This window comes from Aegilops tauschii, chromosome 5, assembly GCF_002575655.3.
Source record: "Aegilops tauschii subsp. strangulata cultivar AL8/78 chromosome 5, Aet v6.0, whole genome shotgun sequence".
Taxonomy (NCBI): domain Eukaryota; kingdom Viridiplantae; phylum Streptophyta; class Magnoliopsida; order Poales; family Poaceae; genus Aegilops; species Aegilops tauschii.
Window position 1 is genome coordinate 6,212,335 of NC_053039.3, and position 10,606 is coordinate 6,222,940.

The window sequence follows — 10,606 nt, forward strand, 5'->3', positions numbered from 1 at the left end:
TCCGCCCTACTCGCCCCAATGGTGGATTTTTTGCTGAGTCGTCACCCCCCTTCGCCATGGCACATAACATTTGTCTCTCCTTCGATCAAAAACATAATTTGGCACAATGCCTCTCACTGGCAGCATCTTGATGGTACTTTCATAGCATCACACCCCGACCCCCCCACACACACAAAAGTACACCTCTTAAGTTTAAAATTAGGGGGTTTTATCTTAAAAAAGTGAGGAATTTAGGTACTCAAAAAGATAAGTTTGTTATTAATTATTGTATATAATAATAGGGGAAACATCCAATCCAGCCCAAAGGAAAATAGAATAAAGAGCCGCCCGTGTCCTCCTCCTCCTCTTCTTCTCTCCTCTTTCCCTTCCCCTTCCTCTCCACGAACCCGAACGCGCCATGACGAGCTCCTCGACGCCGTCCCGTAAGGTATCAAACCCTAACCCTTATCCCCTCCAATCCACCCGGTTCGCCGCCGGGGGAGCCCCAGATTGGCCGTTTCCGCGCACGATCGGATTGAAAATCTCTCCCCTTTTCCATGCACGATATGATACCCTTGTGTCACACTCACATCCATAAATCCCCCCTCTCTCTATCTCTCTCTCTAGAAAACAACACAATGAACAAATGCAAATATATGGCCTCCATAGTTCTGAAATCACAAAAAAGGCCACCCCAAGGCTCGGTCCTAAACCTATTAGAACTTAAGTTTGGACGGTGCAGCGCCAGCTGGTCACTGGTCTACACTGCCGCCACAGAGCTGGGGCGTCCGCCCTACTCGCCCCAATGGTGGATTTTTTGCTGAGTCATCACCCCCCTTCGCCATGGCACATAACATTTGTCTCTCCTTCGATCAAAAACATAATTTGGCACAATGCCTCTCACTGGCAGCATCTTGATGGTACTTTCATAGCATCACACCCCCCACCCCACCACACACAAAAGTACACATCTTAAGTTTAAAATTAGGGGGTTTTATCTTAAAAAACAGAGGAATTTAGGTTGTCAAAAAGATAAGTTTGTTATTAATTATTGAATATAATAATAGGGGAAGCATCCAATCCAGCCCAAAGGAAAATAGAATAAAGAGCCGCCCTTGTCCTCCTCCTCCTCTTCTTCTCTCCTCTTTCCCCTCCCCTTCCTCTCCACGAACCCGAACGCGCCATGACGAGCTCGTCGACGCCGTCCCGTAAGGTATCAAACCCTAACCCTTCTCCCCTCCAATCCACCCGGTTCGCCGCCGAGGGAGCCCCAGATTGGCCGTTTCCACGCACGATCGGATTGAAAATCTCCCCCCTTTTCCATGCACGATATGATACCCTTGTGTCACACTCACATCCATAAATCCCCCCCTCTCTCTCTCTCTCTCTCTCTAGAAAACAACACAATGAACAAATGGAAATATGTGGCCTCCATAGTTCTGAAATCACAAAAAACGCCACCCCAAGGCTCGGTCCTAAACCTATTAGAACTTAAGTTTGGACGGTGCAGCGCCAGCTGGTCACTGGTCTGCACCGCCGCCACAGAGCTGGGGCGTCCGCCCTACTCGCCCCAATGGTGGATTTTTTGCTGAGTCGTCACCTCCCTTCGCCATGGCACATAACATTTGTCTCTCCTTCGATCAAAAACATAATTTGGCACAATGCCTCTCACTAGCAGCATCTTGATGGTACTTTGATAGCATCACACCCGCCAGCCCCCCTACAGACAAAAGTACACCTCTTAAGTTTAAAATTAGGGGGTTTTATCTTAAAAAAGAGAGGAATTTAGGTACTCAAAAAGATAAGTTTGTTATTAATTATTGAATATAATAATAGGGGAAGCATCCAATCCATCCCAAAGGAAAATAGAATAAAGAGCCACCCTTGTCCTCCTCCTCCTCTTCTTCTCTCCTCTTTCCCTTCCCCTTCCTCTCCACGAACCCGAACGCGCCATGACGAGCTCCTCGACGCTGTCCCGTAAGGTATCAAACCCTAACCCTTCTCCCCTCCAATCCACCCGGTTCGCCGCCGAGGGAGCCCCAGATTGGCCGTTTCCGCGCACGATCGGATTGAAAATATCTTCCCTTTTCCATGCACGATATGATACCCTTGTGTCACACTCACATCCATAAATCCCCGCCCCCCCTCCCTCTCTCTCTCTCTAGAAAACAACACAATGAACAAATGGAAATATGTGGCCTCCATAGTTCTGAAATATGTGGCCGCCGAGGAATTTAGGTTGTCAAAAAGATAAGTTTGTTATTAATTATTGAATATAATAATAGGGGAAGCATCCAATCCAGCCCAAAGAAAAATAGAATAAAGAGCCGCCCGTGTCCTCCTCCTCCTCTTCTTCTCTCCTCTTTCCCTTCCCCTTCCTCTCCACGAACCCGAACGCGCCATGACGAGCTCCTCGACGCCGTCCCGTAAGGTATCAAACCCTAACCCTTATCCCCTCCAATCCACCCGGTTCGCCGCCGGGGGAGCCCCAGATTGGCCGTTTCCGCGCACGATCGGATTGAAAATCTCTCCCCTTTTCCATGCACGATATGATACCCTTGTGTAACACTCACATCCATAAATCCCCCCCCTCTCTCTCTATCTCTCTCTCTCTAGAAAACAACACAATGAACAAATGCAAATATATGGCCTCCATAGTTCTGAAATCACAAAAAAGGCCACCCCAAGGCTCGGTCCTAAACCTATTAGAACTTAAGTTTGGACGGTGCAGCGCCAGCTGGTCACTGGTCTGCACCGCCGCCACAAAGCTGGGGCGTCCGCCCTACTCGCCCCAATGGTGGATTTTTTGCTGAGTCGTCACCCCCCTTCGCCATGGCACATAACATTTGTCTCTCCTTCGATCAAAAACATAATTTGGCACAATGCCTCTCACTGGCAGCATCTTGATGGTACTTTCATAGCATCACACCCCCCAACCCCCCCCCCCCCCCCCACACACACAAAAGTACATCTCTTAAGTTTAAAATTAGGGGGTTTTATCTTAAAAAAGAGAGGAATTTAGGTACAGATAAATTTGTTATTAATTATTGAATATAATAATAGGGGAAGCATCCAATCCAGCCTAAAGGAAAATAGAATAAAGAGCCGCCCTTGTCCTCCTCCTCCTATTCTTCTCTCCTCTTTCCCTTCCCCTTCCTCTCCACGAACCCGAACGCGCCATGACGAGCTCGTCGACGCCGTCCCGTAAGGTATCAAACCCTAACCCTTCTCCCCTCGAATCCACCCGGTTCGCCGCCGAGGGAGCCCCAGATTGGCCGTTTCCGCGCACGATCAGATTGAAAATCTCTCCCCTTTTCCATGCACGATATGATACCCTTGTGTCACACTCACATCCATAAATCCCCGCCCCCATCTCTCTCTCTCTCTCTAGAAAACAACACAATGAACAAATGGAAATATGTGGCCTCCGTAGTTCTGAAATCACAAAAAAGGCCACCCCAAGGCTCGGTCCTAAACCTATTAGAACTTAAGTTTGGACGGTGCAGCGCCAGCTGGTCACTGGTCTGCACCGCCGCCACAGAGCTGGGGCGTGCGCCCTACTCGCCCCAATGGTGGATTTTTTGCTGAGTCGTCACCCCCCTTCGCCATGGCACATAACATTTGTCTCTCCTTCGATCAAAAACATAATTTGGCACAATGCCTCTCACTGGCAGCATCTTGATGGTACTTTCATAGCATCACACCCCCCCCCCCCCCCCCACAAAAGTACACCTCTTAAGTTTAAAATTAGGGGGTTTTATCTTAAAAAAGAGAGGAATTTAGGTACTCAAAAAGATAAGTTTGTTATTAATTATTGAATATAATAATAGGGGAAGCATCCAATCCAGCCCAAAGGAAAATATAATAAAGAGCCGCCCTTGTCCTCCTCCTCCTCTTCTTCTCTCCTCTTTCCCTTCACCTTCCTCTCCACGGACCGGAACGCGCCATGACGAGCTCCTCCACGCCGTCCCGCAAGGTATCAAACCCTAACCCTCCAATCCGCCCGATTCGCCGCCGGGTGGAGCGGCGGATTGGCCGTCTCTGCGAGCGATTCGGCTGAAAATCTCCCATCTTTTCTGATTGCTGCGTGGTGTGGCGTGGGCAGGCGCTGAGCAAGATCGCCTGCAACCGGCTGCAGAAGGAGCTCGCCGAGTGGCAGGTCGGCCCGCCCGCCGGCTTCAAGTACAAGGTCTCCGACAACCTCCAGAGGTGCGCCCCACGGATTCCCCCAATCCCCATCCCCCCCTTCTCTGTTTGTGATTCTGCGGATTCTTGCGTGGGGCTGGTGTTCTTCCCTGCTGATTGATTGATTGATTGATGCTTGCGGGGGTGATGGGTTCGGATTAGTTGTTGCCTGATAGAAGAAATTATTTTCCATGGGCAGATGGGTGATCGAGGTGGGCGGGGCGGAGGGCACGCTCTACGCCGGCGAGACGTACCAGCTGCAGGTCGACTTCCCCGAGCATTACCCCATGGAGGCACCTCAGGTGAATTCTTCTCCTATCTTTTTTCCCTTGATGGTGATGGTGATGAAGGTTGCACTTGCACCCTGCACCCTTAGTTATCTTATCTCTGTTCTAGTGTTATTATGTTGCTTCAATTTGATTCTGCTGGATCAATTGGAAAATAACCCTGCCCCAATCTCCAGGTCATTTTCCTCAACCCGGCGCCGATGCACCCGCACATTTACAGCAACGGGCACATCTGCTTAGGTAAACTCCATTGTGCCGCGCCTCTCATCCCCTCTCCTCTCCTGGAGAAAAATATTTGTTTATGCCTCCGTGCCGGTGCCTATTTTTGATTAGCTAACTTTGCATATGGTGTGTGGGAATGTTCCTTGCCTAACCTAATCTAACGTCTAGCTGTCGGTTAGCTGCCAAGATTCCATTCGTTAGCGGAAAGTCACCACCACCCTGGTCCTCAAGTTGTGCCTTTGCCAGTTTCTGGATTAGCGACACGGTTTAGCTGCTTTAACTCGCCTTTCCTTTCCATTACTTTAAAAAGGAAGTCTTTGTGGGATTACCAGAAGCATGACCTTGTTAGATGCAGAAGATGCTTTGTGCTTTGCGTTCCAAGTTTGTCTCCTTTTCCTCGCTGGCCTTGTTCAGTGCCGGTCATTTTTGTCGGGTTTGGGCAGCTGCCATCAACATTTCTATAATTGTTAATCGTTCCAGTATTAGTCGTCAAGTGTCCCTTTGCAGTTTTTAGAGTAGCTCCACTGGTGAGGTGCTTTAACTCGCCTTTTGATTCCATTACTAGAAAAGGAAGTTTTGGTGGGATTGCCAGTCCAGATGCATTACCTTGTCAAGTGTGCCTTGTACTTCGTGTTCTAAGTTCTCTCACTGTTCCGTTGGTGGTGGCTTGTCTCTTTTCCCCCGCTGACCTTGTTAAATGCAGGTCATTTCTTTCGGGTTTGGGCAGCTACTGTCGACATTTCTATAATGGTTAAGCGTTCGAGTCTTCAGTGTTATGTTCTGTTACTTGCAAAAAAAAGTCTTATGTTCTGTTGAGTTGCTCATCTTTTGCTATTAAAAATCAATTTGTTTTCTCGCCTTTAACTAAACTAGCTATGCGAAAAGGATAGCCTATGTAATGGAACTTCCATTCAGCTACGTCAACAGACATTTTTGGTTGCTAGCTGTGTGCATACGCAATGTCAAATCATATCAAGTCAGTGGATAATCTGTATTCAACGACTTTCCATGCACATGTTTATATGTTAGCAGGACATAACTGAATTCTCTTGCAGCTTTTCCAATGTTGGATGTGGCATTTACTGTCGTTATTCATGAATATATCAAGCTAAAACTTACTAACTAAATCTTATAATAAAATAGGCAGGTGGTAACCTCAAATGATAACACCAGCCACTTTCCATATTAATGATATGATATCTTCAGCATAGCTTTAGCGTACCTTTTCCTTGTGCTGACAATCACAATGTCAAAGAACTTGTTTGTCCATTCCCATCATTCCAGTTTAAATGTACGCTATAATTCATTGTCAACCCAGTGTGGTAGCATCGCCACTGCAATTGTCAGTAACTCAGTGATATTCCAACTGTTCAAGTAGTTCCAGTTTGCAACTCAGCTTCCCTTCATCATTCCAGTAAGGTACCCCAGCTAGTGGGTGACAAGTAGTTTGTGCTAAATAAGTTGGTGGCACCCTCCCTGAACCCTGCCCCACTGGTGACCAATACAAGTAATTAAGCTAAGCTGCAGCCTTTCCCCTTTCCCCTTCCTTCTGGTGAGGATCATGAAGATGAAATTGGAGTCTCTGTAGAACTCCTAAACCACCCCTGTTTGAATCCTAAAACAATCCCTATGCGAGTAAAACAAGCACCTTCCCTACTGACTCGACATTTGGTTCATGTGGTTATTTGCTAAGGAAGCTAGTAGGGGTTATTATGTTTGTATTAATTTTGGTAATGTTTTAACTTGATGGTGGGTGTGAGTTAAAGAGATATACAATTTTTGGGTGTCTAAAATTTGAAGCTTTGAGTGTAGGATAACAGGGGCATGCTCACATGCATTCAAGTTATATAACCACTTACATTGCAAGACTGAGTCACGTTTCTTGATCTATTAATCTGCTTTATCTGGACTTCCACTTGCTCAACTTCGCGAAAGAGGAAAGACCACAATATTTCTGCATTTTTATTATCTTAACTGTTCCTAGGCCTAGTTGAAGAGTCAACCAATTATAGTTTTCTCGTCAAGGTTTTTAATTATAAAACAGCTGCACATATGACACTTAAATATATGATTTTGTCGACTATGGAGTTCTCAGTGTGATCTCTGCCACACAAATTAAAAAAAAAGAAGAAGAGGCTGAATGTTCATGTGACCCATCCTAGCAAAATTGTAGGTGAATGCCTTGGACGTATGGCAGTGTTCTTTAAACTAATTTGTCCCACATACAGTTTGTTATAGACCCTGATTGCTTAGTTCAAATTAATTTGTCCCATGTCTGTTTTAGCATCAATTATGAAGTGAGTAGTAACTGAAGGGCTATGAAGATCTGTAACACTGATAATACCCTGTCAATTGCTTAGTTCAGGTAACTGAGGGTCTGAAGCCACTGACTTTGAGATTCAATGCAGCAGAAAAATGTTTGTGATCTTATTATTTGTCATTGATAGACCTGTAAATTAGCAAGATCAATAATCTTCTGACTCCCCTAGGTTAAATTTCCTGACCTATGCCTATAAGGAAGAACTTACCCTTCTCCTTTTTCTTTGAACATTTGAATTCTTTGTTTTCTTGATAGAAATTCCTTCTCCACAATATAAATGTACTTCTTGGCCCTTTCATTATTATTCTTACGATTTTTCTGTGATTGTGGACGAATAGGGCTACAATTGATTTTGCATGATTTATGTAAGTTAAAAAGTTGCTGCTTCTCTTATGTGCAGATATACTGTATGACTCGTGGTCGCCTGCGATGACTGTAAGTTCAGTCTGTATCAGCATCTTGTCGATGCTGTCTAGCTCGCCAGCAAAGGTTACCCCAATAACCCCCACCCATCTCTCCCTTGACATATCAAACACAATGTTCCTTTGCTTGTTCTCTTACTAGCTACGCATTTTATTGGTCAACAACAGCAACGCCCGGCGGACAATGACCGCTACGTTAGGAACTGCCGCAACGGGAGGTCGCCGAAGGAGACCCGATGGTGGTTTCACGACGACAAAGTATGAGGGGGCATCGAATCGATTGGCTCTTCTGGCCACCCCATACTCGCCAGCCAGCCTTCCTTACTGTGAAAGAAATCTCTTCCAAGGGGAGATGAGATGAGATGATTTAGGCTTAAAAATTTAAGCTAAGCAACCCCTCTATCGTACTGCGGATCTTAACATGCTGTGGTGGTTTGTACATGAGCTCAACACATGTTGTCGAAACGTGAATATATCATCGCTACCGACGATGAGAGATATATAGAATAAGCAAGTGTAACCTGTCGATGCGCTGGTACAGGCACAAAAGGAATGCAGATTTATCTATGATTTGCTACATCGTTTCGTGCTATCTGTCCGCCTATAAACTTTGCTAGCCTGCTGACTGATGCCCTACTAGGTATATATCTTGTGTCCTTGAGTGAATTTGCTGAAATCAAGTGAAAATTTCGGAACAAGTCCAGTGTGCAAAAGTGTGACTCGAGTGAATTCATGCTTTAAACCTACTGGTGGTTGATGACTTGTAAAATAGACTATGCTTTTAGGTTGGATAAATTTGATGCTAAATGCTTTTTGTGGACAAGAAAATTCCTTCTTTTTTTAGTGGAAGGAAAATTCCTTCTTCTGCCAAATGATTGCACCAAATAGTTTGCACTGTAAAAATGTGGCTTAGAATGGACAGTTCCACAAGAACACAAGGAACGGTGAGAAGTAAATGGCCACTAGTGCAATGCTGAATGTTGTCAGAAAAGTAAATGATGCTAAATGCTGAATGGTTTGTCACAATTTATCCTTATTTCAAGTCTTTGGATTAAAAATCCTGTAGTTTCTTTGTTGCGACATCAGAGTTATTTTGCGTGTAATACGGTAAATTTTGTTTTGAATTGCATGCATGATCGTTATAGATTGTTCCCATTTGTCTTGCATCTTTCACCTGCCAGCGTTTTTTTTTTGTATTTCTTTCCAACCATCAAGGCGCAAGTACATCATGTTGTGAATGTGGCAATGAACTCCTCAAACACTACCACCTTCGATGTATTTTGCTTTGCCATCAAATGGTAAGCATAATGTGGCGAGAGACTGATGTATTTTGCTTTGCCATCAAATGGTAAGCATAATGTGGCGAGAGACCGATGTATTTTGCTTTGCCATCAAATGGTAAGCATAATGTGGCGACAGACCGAAATGGAGAACATCAGAGCATGTACTCTGGGTCTACATGGAACACAAGAACCGAAGGACGATAATCGATATGGCCATATGGGTTGTGTATTCTGGTACTGTATTAGAGAGAGCATGGATGCAAATGGGTGCCCTTTAGGGTGTTCTCTGGCCCTATTTAGTTCAATTAAATGAACTAAAATTTCAAAATTCACATTAGTTCTGAAAATTTAGTTCAACTAAAAAATGCACTAGGTAGTTCGGTTTGCTCAAGATTCAGAATATTTTATCAAGTTACTAACTGACTGGTTATTAACTGAGCTTGATTTACTAAGATTCATGCATGGGAGCGGTAGGGGTGGGGGGCCTTGCCCCTTCCCTGCCCTCACCCCTCCCCCCTAGCTACAAGGTTCTATAAACCTTCTTCTAAACATTGCACAAAAACATATTGTGGATTACGGGTTCGGGGAGAAGATGTTGACTTCTGGTTGGACAATTATATGAATCTTACTAACACGGAACTGTTGTGCTATGTGGTGTCATGCATGCGCATGATTTGGATATAATAGGACTGATATTGATGCATCTACATATGTCAGTTAGGATAGCACAATGTTTAAACTCTTGCTAGTTAGGAATTAGGGGCGGTGCTTTCCATGTTCCTTTTCTAGCCACCTGTGGCTGCACATGTCCAAATTCGGAGTTCTAATACCTCACAATGTGGCATTATGTGTTCAAATTTGTAGTGGCGTAGATTTTTTTAAAAGTTTCATGTGCCAATAAACTACAGATTCATCTTGTTTCCTATAAACTAGTTGTCTCCTCCTCCACCTCCTCTGTACAACTATCTTTTTTTTGCTCTTTCTATGTTTCATGATCCGGGTGTGCATTTATGATGGGTAGAACTGGATTTATTCTCAATTGGGTCGCAATTGCAAAGGATACTGCGAATTGCAGCCGAAGAGTTGCTATTCTGGGTACTCTTCTTCAGCTCCGGCTTTGAAAGTTCAGGTTTTCATATGTGCACTGGTGCTTCCACGAAGCAAACAACTTCAGATTTGGGAGACTGCATTGAATGATACGAGGCAATGAATTTTTATGTTGCTGTTCATCTTCAACTACTTCATCTTGGGCTACCATTCCATCCCTTGCAAAGGACACTCTGCTAATTCCTCCTAAAAGTCATTATGATTGTGTTACAGAGTTCGAACATAAAGCTGCTGCAGCCGAATGTGCAACGACAACTCGAGCTATGAAGGCCATTGCTAATGCGATTGTGAGTGCCATCATCATCCCAATGCTCAGTGAGATGATCAAGGATGAATACAACCTGGACAATCATTTGAAGAGACGCGTCAAGTCTCTCTAGCAGGAACTCATGATGGTGCAGGCTGCCCTCTGCAAGGTGGCCGAGGTGCCTCGGGACCAGCCTGATGCACAGATCAAGCCCTGGGCAGGAGAAGTGAGAGAATTGTTATACGACATGGAGGACTACGCTGACGATTTTATGTTGCGCAAGATGGAGAATGAAGACTGACCATAAGGAATCATGAGCCGAGTCAGGAAGTTCATCAATGTGATCAAAAGTTACAATGTGATGTGGTTATTAATCGAGCTTGATTTAATAAGCTTCATGCACAGGTAGCGGGAGAGGGGCCCTTGCCCCCTCCCCTTCCTCCCCTCTCCGTCCTCACCCCTTCCCCTCCCGTAGTTACACTTTTTTGCAATAACAATATACTAGGCTTTGTAGACCCGTTCCTAAACATGAGACACAAAAATATTGGTTGCGA

At 44.9% G+C, this 10,606-nt stretch overlaps 1 protein-coding gene across 2 annotated transcripts; it reads left to right on the top strand.

The window, feature by feature from the left end:
* Window positions 1-3,816: 3,816 nt before the first annotated feature.
* Window positions 3,817-10,353, top strand: LOC109759242 (ubiquitin-conjugating enzyme 15). Of its 2 annotated transcripts, XM_073499606.1 has the most exons (10): window positions 3,817-3,955; window positions 4,085-4,188; window positions 4,364-4,466; window positions 4,628-4,691; window positions 7,394-7,428; window positions 7,584-7,673; window positions 9,072-9,168; window positions 9,720-9,827; window positions 10,019-10,092; window positions 10,207-10,353. In XM_073499606.1, the coding sequence occupies exons 1-10, from the start codon at window positions 3,926-3,928 to the stop codon at window positions 10,351-10,353; spliced, it is 852 nt and encodes a 283-aa protein (XP_073355707.1). In that variant the 5' UTR covers window positions 3,817-3,925. The 2 variants fall into 2 exon arrangements, with proteins under 2 accessions (XP_073355707.1, XP_020173654.1); XM_020318065.4 differs by lacking the exons at window positions 9,072-9,168; window positions 9,720-9,827; window positions 10,019-10,092; window positions 10,207-10,353 and having other exon boundaries at window positions 7,394-7,482; window positions 7,584-7,992.
* The last annotated feature ends 253 nt before the right edge of the window (window positions 10,354-10,606 follow it).